The 18294-nt window shown below is 34.7% G+C and overlaps 1 protein-coding gene across 7 annotated transcripts in view; it reads left to right on the forward strand.

Moving 5' to 3' along the window:
- The window catches only part of LAMA2 (laminin subunit alpha 2), a 608480-nt gene that overhangs the window by 294274 nt on the left and 295912 nt on the right, over nt 1-18294 (forward strand). For all 7 annotated transcript variants that reach the window (XM_059083775.2, XM_059083777.2, XM_059083778.2 and 4 more), the window contains exons 10-12: nt 956-1116; nt 14780-14920; nt 17279-17452. In XM_059083775.2, the coding sequence (XP_058939758.1) occupies nt 956-1116; nt 14780-14920; nt 17279-17452 (476 nt within the window). The remainder of the gene's footprint in view (nt 1-955; nt 1117-14779; nt 14921-17278; nt 17453-18294) is intronic.

An 18294-nucleotide genomic window follows, 5' to 3' on the forward strand; every position in this document is an offset into this window, starting at 1 on the left:
GCCCCCTTCTTTTGTTTTTTTGAGTGGACTATATTTTACTGATTTGCTCTTATATTTTTCCAGATTTTGAAGGTCAATAACTTGTATTCATTCATGTGGTTTTTTTTCTATTTTTCTAATCAAAGACAAGAATAAAAATTGTCTTTTGCAATTCTCTATTTAAAATGAAAAAGCAAACTTAAACAGCTATTATTTCCCTCTTCTATTCCTTTTTATCCCCCAAATATGTATTACCATGAACACCTTCGGTCTCTTTTAAAAATTTACTTTATTGAAGTATAATTGATTTACAATGTTGTATAAATCACAACCAAGTGATTCAGTTAAAGATATATATACATTCCTTTTCATGTTCCTTTATATTATGGTTTATCACAGGATATTAAATATAGTTCCCTGTGCTCTTCATTAGGACCTTGTTGTTTATCCATTCTCTATATAAATAGTTTGCATCTGCTAATCCCAAACTCCCAGTCCATCCTTCCCCCAACCCTCTGTTGCTTGGCAACCACAAATCTGTTCTCTAGGTCTGTGAGTCTGTTTCTGTTTGGTAGATAAGTTCATTTATGTCATATTTTAGATTCCACATATAAGTGATATCATATGGTATTTGTCTTTCTCTTTCTGACTTACTTCACTTAGTATGATAATCTCTAGTTGTACTCATGTTGTTGCAAATGGCATTATTTCATTCTTTTTTTATGGCTGAGTAATATTCCATTGTATATATGTACCACATCTTCTTTATCCATTCATCTGTCTATGGACATTTAGGTTGAACACCCTTAGTCTTTTTCTTTGTTGTACTTAGTGATGTTGTACTTAGATGATTGTTGTTAGGGTTTTTTTTCAAGTAGTATATTTTTATGCCCAAGGCACTTTCCCATCTTGTGATAGTCTGAGGTGGGGTATGAGTCAGTTAGGAAATATTGATATGTATCTCATCTACCATTAGGTCTGGCACCTGGGTCCTGTCATTGCAAACCTGGCTTCAGAGGGGTGAGCTGTGATCGGTGTGCCAGGGGCTACACTGGCTACCCAGACTGCAAACCCTGTAACTGCAGTGGTGCAGGGAGCACAAATGAGGACCCTTGTTTTGGATCCTGTAACTGCAAGGTACGTTGTTTATTCTAGTAATGTCCCATTGTTTAGAGCAAAGGTCATTTTTCTTGGTTTCTCTCATATATCTGCAGGCATTAAGCAATTGGAACTTCTGTAAATCTCCATTCTCTATTCTATTGGTGGCATTCCTGTAAGTGTCTTTAGAACCAGGTTCACTGCCATAAGACACATGCCATTTGTCTAAAAACCTACAAATACAGAAGATAAGTCACCTTAGTAATGTGTTATTTTATAACAAAAACAGGTTTCCCCCACTACCTTTCTAGTCTGTTAATTTTAAAATACACAACACTAAAACTAGCAGTCCTTTAAATCTATTGTACACTGAAAACTACTTTAGCTTTGTATCTAATTCTGAAAATAATTCTGTCAAGGGTTTTATTCTAGATTTTTAAATAATCTTCTGAATTTGAACCCAGATAGGTCTGAAAATACCATGTTCAAAATCCTCTGTTTAATTACCAAATAATGTGAGGAATCCTAGTGGAATTGATTAAACGCTCAATATTTCCTCCCAAGAGTACTTTCAGAAATGCAACTTTATTTGTTGTATACACTCAGATAATAGCTCATCATTTTAACACCAAGGGATACATTACACCTGCAGCTTATGTACACATAGGGGAAACGTAGAGGCAAGCCCAAGTCTAAAATGATAAAACTGATTTCCTTTAGCTATAGTAATCAGTTCCAAAACGTTCAGATCAGACAGTGTTAGCTATATTAGCTGAGAGAATAAACGCTCCATTGAAAAAGTTAGCATTCCATATTGATGTAAAAATAAATGTTGCTTCTTTTTTTCTTTGTTCTCAAACATAGGTGGAATCTTAAGAATCTTTCTTTTATTAATTCATTAGTCTTCTCTAGGCAGCTATAAATTATATGCTGATAATTGTTATATGAGTGTGCATATGTATACAAATGTTAGACCATAAAATAAGTAAATATTAGTATTGATGTTGAGTGTTCATTTATTGGGACAGGAATGTCTGAAATATGAAGCTAAATACTGTAATAGTTATATAATAAGTATGTTTTACCAAGGATAATTTAGGTACCTATCTTGGACCACTGAAACAATAAAACTCCTGTCCATATAAACAGGCAGAAAGTCTACAGTCCATGGTAAAGAGTTGCCATGTACTGAAATATAGTAAATTAACTAGATTTAGTACCTTTTATTCTAATATTATCAGAAATGAAGACTTACACTTGTAGATCAAGACTGGAGTGGTCTGTGGGTGATCACTTTTTAAAGGACACCACCTATCTTCATCCTGTATGTCTTTTGGGGCAATCCTAGAGGCTCTTAATGCATCTTCTCTAATATTTACCAAATATATTTCCTGTGTGTGATTTATTCCTTTTCCAAAACTCCACAGAGATCTCTAACCTTTATCACTTGCTCAAATAAAGTACAGACACAGCTGTGCTTAGAATGGAAGAGAAACCTCCTGGGTCTCTAGAATTTAGGAAATCAAACTGGAAAAAAAAGAAAGGGGGCTTCCCTGGTGCCACAGTGGTTAAGAATCCGCCTGCCAATGCAGGGGACACGTGTTCAAGCCCTGTTCCGGGAAGATCCCGTATGCAGTGGTGCAACTAAGCCTGTGCACTACAACTACTGAGCCTGCGCTCTAGAACCCACGAGCCACAATTACTGAGCCCACGTGCCACAACTAATGAAGCCCACGCTCCTAGAGCCCATGCTCCGCAACAAGAGAAGCCACTGCAATGAGAAGCCCGCCCACCGCAACGAAGAGTAGCCCCCGCACGCTGCAACTAGAAAAAGCCTGCGCGCAGCAATGAAGACCCAAAGCAGCCAAAAATGAATTTTAAAAAAATATTATAAGAAAAAAGAGAAAGGGAATCTTGTTACACACATACTATTTATAGAAGGGAGATGCCCAGTAGTTTTCGAGGAAAGAGTAACAAACACATAAAGGAGGCAGACCCCATTCATTTTCCTTGAAAAATATATAGAGAAAGACTAGAACAGGAGAGTTGTCGCCATTAGCAGAGATCCGAGGGATAGTTCCTCGAGCCACCACCTGCTCTCTGCCTGCCTCAATATTGCACTGAGAATGATTATAATCCTAATAAGAAAAATGCCTTCTACAAAGTCACTTGAAGCTCTACATAGACAATTAAAACACAACAATAAGTAGCAATTAAGATATCATAAAAGAGAATGAAAAATTAAGTAACTAGCATCATGAAAAGAGTTACCCTTCAACTATGTGATATTTTAAATAGATTCCTATAAGTTCTTATAAACTAAATGTTTTTGGGGATAAAACCTTGCAGAAAGCAAGTCTCAGTAGATATCTACATAATTTTAAAAGTCATGAATTATATGCATGTTTAACAAAAGCATGATTTGACATGGGATTGTCAGCTGATTATTCAAAACAACATATAGCAAATGCTATTTAACAGGTAAAACATTATTGAGAAGCTAAGATACTAGAGACTTAAATTCAGGTAAAGTGATATCTATAAAAGTGTTCATCTCCAAAGTGTGTATTAACCAGTAAACATTTGCACATTTATTCTTTTACAATATAATATATAACAGTTTTCCATAATTTTCATTAGAAAAAATATTTACTGAAGTTTGTAAACATTTTAAGAAAGTACTTTGTCATAAAGTCTTGGGCCTAAATTTATTTCTGTTGTAAGTTTTAAATGACTAACATTCTATTAAAATGAAGTACTGAGAAAAGTTGACACGGCTTTTCCCATTTCTGCCATTTCAAATACAAGTATTCTGGAAAAAACAGAGCAAATAAATTTGCAATCACATAGATTCAGGAAAGAAAGGGAATTTCCTAGATGTTAAACCAAAGAGGGAAGTCTAAGTTAAGCATAAACTCAAGCAAAACGGTGCAATTAAGGTCATGGGCGGGGGGTGGGATGGGAGACTGGTCATAGTCCCAAAATGGGGGTTAAAGTTTAGAGTTTTAATGGCTTTTCTGAGACTTGACATAAGGATTTGGACTCACTGAGGGAAATTGGAACTGAATTCACTTAAGCTTAGACTTTAGAATGTCCCCTGGCAGTGAAACAAACAGGCATGAGAAAATTGCACCTGCAAGCTAGGAGTGGCAACTAGAAAACATTCTCTTTCTTTGGGGCTCTAGGTGGGTAAAAATAGTGCATTGTCAAACCCTCAAACCTGTGTGCCACTTGGGAATGAGGTCAGTTTTATTCTCCCTTTCTGTGCTAGAATTCTTCAACAAGTCAAGCAAATGGTATTTCCATAGGAAAGAAAGTATAGCCTTAACTGACAGTGAGCTCACTGGAAAGCACTATACTGCACAGAAGGAAAATAACTACAAAAGGGAATCAGAAGCCATAAAATTCAGAATATTTGTACACTAAAAACTAAAAAAAAATAGGATAGTCTAAAAAATTATATAAACATAAAATATGTAATCATAATTTTATAATAGAATAAAATATGTAGAAAATGTACAGTCATGAAAATATGACTAGAAAATAAAAGAACAAAGAAAGAAAAAATAGGAAAAAACAATATAAAATAGGGCACTATATTAAAAGAATAAGCAGGTGTGGAAAAATGTTACTTTAGTTCTAGAAATAAAAATATATGTAGTCATTGGAATTTAAAATTCAGTGAATGGGTTAAACAAGAGATAAGAAACTGCTGGATAGAGAATCAGAAATACAGAATGGAGGAAATTACTTGTAAATTGTCATAGGGAGGTAAAGAAATAAAGATATGAGATGCTAAGTGGCATGGCTGACAGAATGATATAAAACAACATAAAATTTAGCAGGACTTTTAAAGAAGAGATTAAATGAAACTGGGGAGAAACAATATTCAAGAAATAATGAAGGAGTAAAGAATTATGTAGAATTAAAGAAAATTATACATCCTTTGAAGAAGATAAAAAAAAAATAAAAGACCACCAGCAGGGCTTATAGTAGAAACCCTGCCCACTAGTCAAGACAAAGAGAAAAATATCAAAACTAGAGACAAATATCAGATTATTGTGTTTCCCACTAACAGTTCAACTTCACTGAAAAAACTCAGAATATATGTACTTTAGTCAAAGAATTTTGAACCCAGAAGAGTTTCACTGGATTGCAGAATACAAGAATCAGTCTGTAAAAAGCAGTAGCATTTCTATACACTAGTGATAACCAATTAGGAAATGTAATAAAAATATTTAGAATAGTAACAAAACTATGTGGTGCTTAGAAATAAATGTTCTCAAGTACAGGTATTTTTTAAAAGATTATTGAAGACCATAAAGTAATATTTAAAATGGGGAGATAGCTGCTAATATCAAGTGCTGGTGAAAATCTGGAGAAATGGAAATGCTGTTATTAGGATGAATTAGTACCACTACTTAGGAGGCCAATATGGCATTATCTAGTATCATTAAAGATATTAAAAGCCTGTCAGCCAGCAACTCAATATCTAGATGTTTACCCCAAAAGAATCTTATATAACATGTATAAAGAGGCATATAAAAGTATGTAAAAGATGTTCAACATAGACCTACTTGTTATAATGAAAATTAGGAAAAATCTAAATATCCATAAAGAAGAAAAATAAATTATAATATATTCATGTAATCTGGTACAAAAAACAACTCGAGTCAGTGAAATAGGTCTTACATGTAAAAATGCTGATAAATTTCAGGTGAAGTGAAGGAAAAAAATGCCATTATGTTATCATTTACGTAAAGTTGTAAAACATAAAACATTCTATGAGCACACAAATATAAATTTAAAAAATTTAAATACACTGATATGATGTGTACTAATTTCAGAATAATAGTTAACTCTAGAGAAAGAGGGAAAGGAATAGGATAGAAGCTCAGTGAGAGAAGGGAGATTCAAATGTGCTTAAGTTTTATTTCTTTAAAAATATAGCTGAAGCACACTTGGGAAAATATTCATATTTTTTACCTCTAGGTTGTGGGTAGTGGATAATTATCATATTATATGTACTTTTCTAATGCTTTAAAATAATTCCAGATTTAAACTTTCTCTAATTGAAGGAAAAAAAAAGGATTTCCTGATTTAAAAATAGGTGAACAAAATTTCTCACTTAATACACTGTCAAATACTATTACCTCTACACATAAGATTTTCTGTTATATCCTTCTTTAGATAATGATATTACTGAGCATCCCATCCTAATTATATTTCAAAATATGAAAACAATGCAACACAAAAATATTTACTAATTGTTATGCATTCTTAAAATTTTGAAAATTCCTCTCTCTTATGGTAAATTACAAGAGATAAGACAATCTCAGATATATGACAAATCAAGTAAATGTAAATGTTGTTCTGACTCTTTGTATTTGTTCATTTTAAGTACTACATGCTAAAAATTGGCTTTTTTGAAGTTTGGTATCATATTATGTATCCAAAGTCAGTTGGATTGCAGGCTCTGATAAATAATATAAATAGACCTTGATCTAGGTAGGAACGTGTGCTTTTATTTTTATCAAAGTCATAATGGAAAGATAAATAGTGAAGTAAAAGACTAGAAATCAAAACCTGTATTTTCATCTTGTTTTGCTTTGGCTTTTTTATTGCACTTTACATTAAGTTCTTACTGACGCACAAAATGATGTGATCTAACCTTGGTTTACCTTGCCAGAATATTCTTGAGCTTCAGCCACTGTCTTCCAGCCTTGCTTAAATTTCTTGAGTCATCAACCTCTTTCTAACTCTGGAATTTTACAGATTCTATTCAGACTGCTGGGAAAACCTCACTCTGACCTTTTCCCTTTGCTTACCTAGGCATTTTTCAAGGCTCAGTTCCACTTCTCAGCAAAGCTATCCTTTATCCCCCGGTATAAATCGTTCTTCTGCTATAGTCACTTGTCACCTTTTTCTTTTCCTTTATGATCTTTTCACAATTTGCAATCCATTTAATGGCTGTTGCACCTCTGTGATGACATCAGTTCTGTATATTTTGTTCGTCATTGAAAAATAAGAAGATAACACAGTGGCTCATACATAAAAAAGAAGGAAAGGAGAAAAGTAAAAAAAGTGTGAAGCTTTGACAATTGCTTAAACTGTCTGATTCACATTTCTTAATCCATAAAATGATATTAAATCTTTCTTGCCCAGCTCTCAATAGGTGTAATTATAACATTGAAGCCCTGTGCAAATATAAAGTATAATCATAAATACCTGCGGGATTAATTTTTTGATTATTTATATTGTTTTTTACAAGTAGAGATAAGTTTCCATTCTTTTCCTCAATGGGATTTTTATGGTGTATGCTAATATTTTTATTGGTTTGAGTTTCCCTCCTCTTTTCCGTTTATGTACACAGGAATGATTACCTCTTTAACTTGTTAGGCTCGAACCCAGGGCATTTTTACAAGAGGCATTCTATTTATATATTTGATCCCAAATCTAAATTACAGATGTAAAATTTTTAGCATAAAAGGTATATACCAGAATTTGTCTCTTGCAACAGTTACAGTTCAAAAATATTAATTGTTTTTTCTAATATTAAAAGTTAAGGTTGTAAAAAGTGAGAACTAAATTTTCATTTATTTTCTTCTCTCTCTCTTTCTAACCCACCAAGTATTTATTATTTAGCCTTGGAACAGTATATTTAAAGAGTAAACACTCAATAAATAATGCTAATTATCTAATTATCCTTCTTTTATTAACTTCGTTTAATACTAGGATACATTAGAATGAAGGCCATAACAGGAAAATCTGTAATTGACTACAAATACCCCAATAAACAAGCATGACTGCAAAAATTTCTGAAGCAATTATCACAAAAAATAACTTAAATGTCACTGGAGATATTCCTGGTAACTTTGTCAATAGAATTCCCAGTTGGCTAACAATCACAGATAAACATGTACTGTTGAAGTTGTTCCTAATTTTTAAGAAGGTGGCTTCATAAGATAGAATACAGGGAAACTATTGTCACTATATTTCTCAAGAGAGAAACTGTGCTAGGGAAACTATAGCAAAAAGAAAATTGATGTCAACCCAACAGTATCTCACTTCAAGAAAAAAGAACCTAGTCAGATTTTTCTAATTCAACTTTGTTTTTAGGGAAAAAAAGTACTAAAGACAAAAAGAACAGTTATTACATATATTTTTTGTAGGGTAGGCCGCAAAATATCTAATTAGATACTCAGCTAAATATGTTCAACAGAAATATGTATATAAAACACATATTTCTCTCTAAGGGGATGAAAATTTGTTCTTGAGGGGCAAAAATATCATATCCATTTTATGTATAAGGCAAACATATTCACGCAGTGCATCAGCACATGCAGTATATCTGTAGAATTAAAATTTCATGGTGGAGATTATTATGAAAAAAATGACTAAAGAGGCTCCTTAGGGATAAGATAATAAAAACTAGGTTGAGAACCACTGGTCTGAAGTGACACTTTTTATTATCACGATATGTAAGAGAATAAAAATATTTATTATGTGGATTAATATTTGACAATGAAAAAATAATTAACTCTCATTAGTTCCTGTTTAATTTTTGTTAATATAATCAACTGGAGTGATGGTTTAGAAATGAAAAAACCAGAATATGTTTTTAGGAAAATATGGTCATATAAGGGAATGTTAATCTCTAGAGTGAAAGTCTGAGCATTCTGGAAATTAAGTCTGGAGCATTCTGGAAATTACCTATTTCATAGGTTTAGGTATAAAAATAACCATTAAATTTGCAAATTAGAAAGAATCACTATTGAACTCTAAATCAGTAAAATATTAAAATAAATTTACTGGATTGACAAGAGCTACCCATTTGAAATGCTGAGAGAGAGAATAGATTAGACCCCATTTTGTTTAGATAAACAGTTAAAACGACTTTTAAAGTTTGTATTAAATTACATGTTAACAATTCTTTTTAAAGTTGATCTGTGCAAAGAAGTGATAGAATAATAGCTAAAGGAAAGAGAAGTCTCATAATGACTAAAATAGTATTTGGGCTAGAAGTCACAGACTCTCACCATCATTATTAGGTATTCACGATCAATTGTTTTCACATCCGTGCTTTAGCGACTGAGTTGGATGGTGACACATTATAGGGTATTTGCCTCTGAAGATCTTAGTAATATAAGTGGCAAGAAAAGGAAAAAAAATGGTTTTACTGTTTGGATTGATTGATTGATCTAAAAGACCTACAATAGACATTCTTACATCTGTGAACATCCTAATTAAAAAGACCAGTGCTGCAGTAGCCTATTTTACTCCTATCATGCAAACCTTGGGATACACCTTTTTCTTTTAGCCTTGTGGCTTTTCTGTCTTATTCTTCCTCCAGGAGGTTGGAGAACTTTGGTCATAAATCCGGTGTCATATCCAGAGCACGTACTCAATACTCCTCTTAGGGCAGTAACTCCCTTGTGCCTTATATTATACTTATTTGTCCACATTCTTACTTCCTTTGCTATAATTGTCTTGAGGGCATTTTTTATATTCCCTCTGGCATTTCATATAATGCCTTATATGTAGTAGCTCAGCTATGATTTGATGAATGAATAATAACAGAGAATAAAGAAACAGTGAGAAGTGATATACAGAGCATTTATTAATAATTTGATATTGATAGCAAAGGAAATTAAAATGCTTAACGAACTTACCATAAAACTTACCCATCAAGCTGAAAATAAATTAGGAATACAATCAGGGGTTGCTTCATGGATGACAGTTGTTGATGAGTCATAAAGAAGTTTTGAAAAAGCAATTATGCACCTGGGAACCCATAAAAAGAATTGAGACCCAAGCTTCCAAGATCACATGTATTAACAAACTACTAGAAAGTGGGGAACCTCTGTCTCTATGAAGGTGCAATAAAAGTCCTGGAACACCATGCTTCTGTGTTTGAATTGTGTCACTCTAGAAAACTAAAATTTATTAAATATCAAACTGTAATGTCCTCTAGTAATCACTGTTTTAAAACTAGTATCTTCTTAAAGAAAACTCTGGAGACACAATCCTTAAATAAGAAATTAATTAGATATATACTTTCTCAAGGGAGATTAGAAAACTAAAAAGGAAGTAGAACTTGATATAACTATTTAATTCTATACATGTCCAGAAAGCAGAGTGCTAGGGAGCTAAAAAGGTATTCTCCCTGATTTTTCATTTTCCTACCAGCTTCAAGAGGCTCTTTAACCAGTCTGTAAGGACACACATATAAGTAGGTACTATACCCACCATATTTACTATTTAGTGTTGGCTTAATATTTGACTGTAGTAGAGCTAGAGAAAAATCAGAACCAAGAACTTCTCAATTGAATGAATCTAGCTCAATCTGATTAGGAGCTAGTGAAAGTATGAAATAAAGAAAAAGTATGGTATAGACTCAGGACTGAAAAAGTAGAAGTCTAGAAACTTAAAGTGGTGGCTTCAAGCTGGGATGCTATACAATATTATATAAGGTCTTTGTAAATTTATGACTTGATAATTGCTTGTGAAGAGGGTTGAAGTGAATTGAGTATAGGATTAGCTTGAGGACCTATAGCAGGATCTAAAATATTTTGCCTCAAAGATTTGTCACAATCAACAAAGTAAAACTACCAGTTGGCTAACCTGTTTTTATAGGTGTAGACATCCTATTATCTTTACCGTGGTGTGTTGGAGGACCCAAGACAACACTCATTTTCAATGATTCACTAGAAGGATTCAGAACTCTGAAAAGCTGTTATACTTGTGGCTTATTCAAGTGAAAAGGATACAGATTAAAAGCAGCAAAGATAAAAGGTGCATAGGGAAGAATCAAGGAGAGACCAAGCACAAACTTCCAGTTATCCTCTCCCAGTAAAATCATACAGAGAGTGGTTAATTCTCCCAGCAACAGTATGTAACAACACATATGAGGTATTACCAACCAGGAGAACTCACCCAAGTCTTGGTGTCCAGGGTTTTTATTGGGGGTCAATTAAGTAGATATGGAGTCCTCATATAACTGGCCTTATTTATTCAGTCTCCAATAACCTCAGAAGTCAAACTGATACAACAAGGCCAGGGTCCCAAGTAAACAAAACTAGGCATTCACCATAAATCACATCATTAGCATAAAATATCTGGTGTGACTCCTGGTTTCAGTTATACAAAGACATTCTTAGGACTTCCCTGGTGGTGCAGTGGTTAAGGGAGGGAGGGTGACGCAAGAGGGAAGAGATATGGGAACATATGTATATGTATAACTGATTCACTTTGTTGTAAAGCAGAAACTAACACAACATTGTAAAACAGTTATACTCCAATAAAGATGTTAAAAAAAAAAAAAAAAAAAAGAATCCACCTGCCAGCAGGAATAAAGACGCAGATGTAGAGAATGAACTTGAGGACACGGGGAAGGGGAAGGGTAAGCTGGGATGAAGTGAGAGGGTGGCATGGACATATATACGATACCCAATGTAAAATAGATAGCTAGTGGGAAGCAGCCGCATAGCACAGGGAGATCAGCTCAGTGCTTTGTGACCACCTAGAGGGGTGGAATAGGGAGGGTGGGAGGGAGACACAAGAGGGAGGAGATATGGGGATATATGTATGTGTATAGCTGATTCACTTTGTTATAAAGCAGAAACTAACACACCATTGTAAAGCAATTATACTCCAATAAAGATGTTTAAAAAAGGAATCTGCCTGCCAATGCACGGCACACGGGTTTGAGCCCTGGACCGGGAAGATCCCACATGCCAGGGAGCACCTAAGCCCGTGCGCCACAACTACTGAGCCTGCGCTCTAAAGCCTGTGCACCACAACTACTGAAGCCCACGTGCCTAGAGCTCGTGCTCTGCAACAAGAAAAGCCACCACAATGAGAAGCCTGCACAATGCAACCAAGAGTAGGCCCTGCTCACTACAACTAGAGAAATCCCACGAGCAGCAACAAAGACCCAACACAGCCAAATAAATAAATAAGTTTATGTTTTTAAAAAAGGACATTCTTAGCAGGCAAGATATTCTAAGAGTTTATAAGTTATCTCCCAGGAGCTATTCAAGGGACAGTCTTTTCAATTTAGAAAGTGCAAGGTTTGAGTAACCCAAGCCCATTGAATTAATCCTTTGCTGCGCCATATGGTATTGAAAGATTTCTTTGTTCCAGTGTCTCACATTTCATGGACATTTTACTTGCTATGGACAACTTAGGTGCCTCAAGTGTAGTTCTGTTGATTTATCTCCTGTTGAATAACTTTTAATGACTTTTCACCAATTCCTATGAGACAAGACCCATATCTCTTAGGGTAGCCTTAAAGGTTTATTACATGAAGTCAGGGGCCCTGGAACCCAAGTACCAAATTAAGTTCCTAGCATATAAGAAATATTCTATACATTTTTTTAAAGAGTAAATACTGAATGAATCTTCTAAGCTTTGAATTATTTCTTATTCCTAATATCTTTACTAACATAGGCCTCTATTCTGTCCCCTCCAACAGGTCGAATTTTTAAACCATGCTCCAAAGTTTAAGTCAAATTCCACTCCTGTCATAAATCCTCCTCAAGCCTTCATAGCAGAAACTAGCCCCTCCTCCTCTGTGTTGCCATAATTAATTTATTTCTGAGATGCCCTTTTCATATTCCACCTTGCATTAAGGTTGATTGTAAATGTATCTTTTTACTCAACTCTAGATGCTGGCTTGTAAAAACAGAGACCTTGACTCACCCATCTTTATAGTCCCTAGAATGTCTACCCTAATGTGATGCTTCAGTTTATTAAATTAAATTGAATATTGCTATTATTTAATCATTACTTTTCAAGGTCATATTGCCAGGCGAAAATGTAGCTACAGAAAATGTAACTAATGTCTAAAAGTTTCTAATTGTTGAATTCAGTCTGAATCTCAGAAAAGTGGAATTCCAAGCTTTCAAATTAGAGTAAATGAACGTAGATTAGACCAACCACATAAGAACACAGTGTACAGAACAGCTGTACTGTGTCTTCAACAGGATAAGCTAAATTATAATTATAGATATGTTTCATCTTTCCTGCCTGTGTACTCTTCTGAAGATGCTCTCAACTTCAGCGTTTGGGGGATTTATTTGTCACCTTAGGTCTGAAATTAGTTTGATTAGTTTTGTTGACATCTACCATCTCAAAAAATCTGAAATTTACCTTAGAAACAAAAACTAGCAAGAATATCAGTGCAGTCATTAAATCTGTGTACATATTGGGAGGCTAAAGTTTGACACATGAAACGGGCCTAGAGATGCCTCTTTGTTTAGGTTCCCAGCAATGTAGAAATGGTTGAGGTGGTAAATAGCTCATAGAAATTGAGCCCAAAAGTTACTTTCAAATAAATTATTCTCTTGGATACAAGGAGAACTTCTTTATTTTTTATACATTTGTCTATTTTTTTCTCTATTGTTCTTCCCTCTTCTGTCTTTCCCCCATGTTCGCAGATTTTATTATCCTATCTTCTGAACAATCTTGCTTTATTCAAAAATGTTTTTATGAAACATCTACTAGGTGAAAAATATGACCACCAAGAGACTTATTTAAACTTAATAAAGTTTTATTAAGCTAGTGCTCAGTGTTGTACCAGGAACACTGCCATTTTCTGGTACTATAGAGGTAAGTAAGACAGGGTTCTACCTCTGAATGGATTATGGTATGTAGCTGGAGAGAATAATCTTAGAAGATACAGCAGTACATTTTTGTGGTTAGAATAGAGCAATGTGTAAAGGGCAGTGGAAACACATTTGAGAGAGAAGTTAGTTCTCTAAGGAAAAGGAAAGCTTCAGAGTTGAAGTAATAAGGGAATTCAAGGAAGAGGGAAAATGTGGAGCAAATTCGTGTGTGGGGAATATTGAGAATCTGTTTGCTGGAAAGCAGGGAATTTTCATTGAGAAGACATTAGTCAAGATTAACCATTCTTTAAATTGAGAGATTACACCCTTCCCAGTTTTTCAACATATAGTCAGCTTTCCCTGCCTGAATCCCACCTATAAACAAATAATTTTTCAGTGTATTGGGCCTAGGATTAATGAAACCAATCTGGAGAGCAGTCACTGAATGAGAATTATTTTTTTCCCATCATGTTACTATATGATTAACTGGCTATACCAACGGGTTAAAGGAAACACTGAAAATTAACCGGGGAAAATTTTCCTCCCTTCCTACTGGATCTCATCAGGGAAATAGTATAACTATCTGCCCCAGTTTCTCTACCTGTCAGATTCTTATGCTTGCTTCAAATATACGTATTTTTCATATGTGGAGTGAAAAGTATTTTACTATCTGTATAATTTCAGTGTTCTATCCTACATCCATGTATTAGCCTAATGTCTTTTATTTTTATCATATATCCTGTGTTCCTAAGAGGAAGTACTTCAACAGCATAGAACGGTAAATAGTAAACCAAATGTCTAACTTATTGCTGTATTTATCATGACATTTACTCCATACCCTTGGCAGAGATGAAGATCAAATTGTAACTTACTTCAGTCGATTAAAATCCAAGTTATTTCCCATCAATGTGGTTAGGACAGCATATAACTTAATAAGAAGCTTTTGAGAAGATTTTTTAAAATATCATTATACTTTAAATAAGGCTAAGAGGTAAAATGAAGAATAGAAAGCTTATATTTTTCATAAACAGAAATAGAGACAATGCTGCATTTTGAAGGGCATGTCTGTTGCTAACCCACCTCTCTGTTTATAGGAAAATGTCGAAGGAGGAGACTGTAGTCGCTGCAAATTCGGCTTCTTCAATTTGCAAGAGGATAATCATAAAGGTTGTGATGAGTGTTTCTGTTCAGGGGTTTCAGACAGATGTCAGAGCTCCTACTGGACCTATGGCAATGTAAGCAACAGCCTTTGAATCCTATGTGCTGCTCCACGGGGCTTCTTGCTATTGTTGTTTTCCTTCTATAAGAAATTAATTTTTTTTCTTGTAGTGAGCTTCTACTCAAACTTATCATGAAGAAGTGATAGAATTTTCTTTCAAATGCTAGTTGTGCCTCTTTGACCAAAGCCTTTAAGATTTTATTTGTACCGATGTGTAGACTGGAACCTCTTAGAATAAGTCAACCCTAGCCTTTCCAGTGTCCATGATTATTATGTGAAGCAGTAATGGAATTAATGTTGCTTTAGCCTCAAGGGCAGATGATTCAACAGAGAAGACATCAGATTGTGCTATGAAGGATTATGTATTTCACTCACCAGTATTTTCGGTATACCCATTAATAAAAACTCCTTTAATAACTATATACATGGTACATATTACCCACCAGCCTTTAGTTGTGGTTTGATGTTGCTAGGGCCCTTTCTTCATTAAAAGGAGACACTGAATTTGAACAATAACTTCATTCTTAATTGATTTGAAAAAGTTCAAATTATTACCTGTTTAGTAGTTACTGGGATATTCTCCCTGTATCATAAACATAAACATGTTTCCCTCCCCACCTTCATTGCTCACCATACTCCCATTGCCTTTTCATCCGTTCACAGACAGCGATTTGTCTCCTTATAAAAGAGGACCTTTGGGAATTTCAAATAGCCTATGTGGCAGCACTTAGGAGTACAGAGTAACAGGAAACAGGCTGGGGAAAGAAAGAGAAACCTACAGAGTGAATGAGAAACTATACCATATAGGGCTGAGTTTGCTGAGAAGTTTGTTCTTAATCTTGGAGAGTCACTGGAGGATTTTAGCAGGAGACTGTTACAATTAGGGTTGGGTTTTACAAAGATCACTATTTTAATAAAACTGTCCTCCAAACACTACTCTTGCCTTTCAACTTCAGTCAGATAACTAATCCTTCACACAACGATGAAAATTTTCTCTGCCTGTATTGCTTTTAAAGTCTGAAATATTATGAGTAGTTTCTGATTATACTCTCATACCTAAATTTGAATCTGTACATACTTTATCAAATGCATAGCTTTTGGAGCAGATTATATAGAACCAACAACATATGAACATCTAGTCTAACTTCTTTCTTTTGTTTGTAGAGTTGCACCTCACCCTCTAGACTGTTCCACTAATGTACTAAAGTTTTATGGTTAGCAGAGGAACAGAGGTAGAACTCAGCCTTGTTCTTCAGAAACTAGGTCCATTGATATTTGCATTTCAGTAGGTCTTCTGGAAAGAACTTTCTGTGAATCTCACTGGGCAGTCTTAGTATGTCTGATGATGTTGTTGGAAAGGGAACAGAAGGAAGTAATATGTATCTTGTAGTGTGGCTATCCCATAAGCTTTTACTTAATCTCTCTTTCTTTGACCAGGGCAGTCCCAGCAATTCCACAGCTTTGGGAGATGCAGAATCAAATGACATCTACATGAAGAAATTTTAAAAAATATTTCATCCACATATTATCACCATTACCACTCTGCTCCCCATCACCTACAACACCAAGCAGCTCACACACATCTAGTGGGCCCCTGGTAGCCACAAACCCCAGTATCCAGTGTTTTGTCCTGACGAGGTTGGATGGTTTTGAATTGTAGCTGTGTGCCCACCCATAGCTGGAGTATAAACATGTAAAAGCAAATCATCATGTATTCCCTAATTCCTCCTTAAAGGCTCCTTCCTTCTCTGGGCCAAGGATCTAGGCTAGGAGCTCCTACAACACTTCCAACCTCATGCGAAGGAATAGGTACAGTATTGTGAGCTGGTAGATTCAAATGCCCTTGAGCCTCAAAGTTTAAATTTAAATATATGAAAAGGAAGGAAGTATTAAATGAAAAGCTACCTTTCATATCTTTTTTCTTCCTCTGCTTTACACACACATATGTAACACCTTTTGAAATAATTTTTTCCATAAGAAACAGGAAATTACTAGTGGAGTGAAAAACATGAAAATCAAAGTTCAACTATTTGATAATTTATATAACATTATGTGTGATTTTGAATGAGTTTCTGTTTTTAAGAAAGAAGTATTTGTAATCATAAGTTTTAAAAAGCACATTGGATCAATAAAAGCAGGTTACTATATCGTACCATCCAAACTCTTAGAAACATCAAGCAAAAAAATAATTGGTACCTAAAGTTGAGTACATCTGATAAGTTTAATGATGTTCACAACTCTCATATTTTTCTAAGCTTTCATAGTTCTTGTGTTTTTAATTTTCAAATATGAACACTACAGGAATATGAAAGAGAAAAGAAGTGGGTGGGGTTTTTTTTTTCCTAAGTAACGATGGTTGTGTGTTTTCTTTAAGGTACAAGACATGAGTGGCTGGTATCTGACTGACATCTCTGGCCACATTCGAGTGACTCCGCAGCAGGATGAATTAGATCCACATCAGCAGATCAGCATCAGCAGTGTGGAGGCCCGACGAGCCCTGCCCCAGAGCTACTACTGGAGTGCACCAGCTGTGTATCTGGGAAACAAAGTAAGTCCAGATAGTGCTTGCTTCTTGCTACTTTGCTTTAACTGATCAATAAGAATAATGGGTTTTATATAGTCTTTCTTTAAAGACAGATAAAATCAAATATCTACTGTATTGAATTGCTGGAAACAGCTGAATCAGATTAAGTTGGACATTCTGCCCTGCCCCGTGGGCCACAGCATCCCTACTTCACAACTCTACATAGTTGCTGTTCTGTGTCAACATTTTGCATCTACACATAAATTAATGAAGCCTCTAGGATATTTTTTGCAAAACAAATTATAGATATTGGAAGAGACGGTGTTATGTTTCCTGAAATAGCTGTTTTTCGAGAGTTGTCTATGGTGCAATACTTACTGAAGTTTTTCTCATCTGTTTCTATTTCATTTCAAAACTGATATTCAAGAGAGCTATTTTTTCTACCTTGTCTGAATGTTAACTGGAAATGAAATTTATTACACAACTAATTTAATGCTTGCCATGAAGCTTATATAAACACCATATTTCCTGGAGCTCAGGAAGAGAACTACCCTAAGAGAAGTGCCAGACTAAAAGCACATGTTTGTTTCCAAGCCCACTCACACACATATAAAAACACACACAGATAAACAAATGTAGCAATCTCAGAAATGCAGGTGTTTCCCCCTCCCCCCACTGCCTGTTGTGGATTAATTTTATCTAGATAGGTTCCTTGGCTTTTATCATTTTATTTTATTTTATTTTGCTTAACAATTTGTTGGAAACAAAATTTGATATAGTAATTCTAAGTGGGACTATTTGCTTGGTCTGTGGAGCTTAATACCTTTCCAGCTAATAGTTAAGTCACCTAATCACACCAGAAATTG

Source organism: Kogia breviceps, chromosome 13 (genome assembly GCF_026419965.1).
Source record: "Kogia breviceps isolate mKogBre1 chromosome 13, mKogBre1 haplotype 1, whole genome shotgun sequence".
Taxonomy (NCBI): domain Eukaryota; kingdom Metazoa; phylum Chordata; class Mammalia; order Artiodactyla; family Physeteridae; genus Kogia; species Kogia breviceps.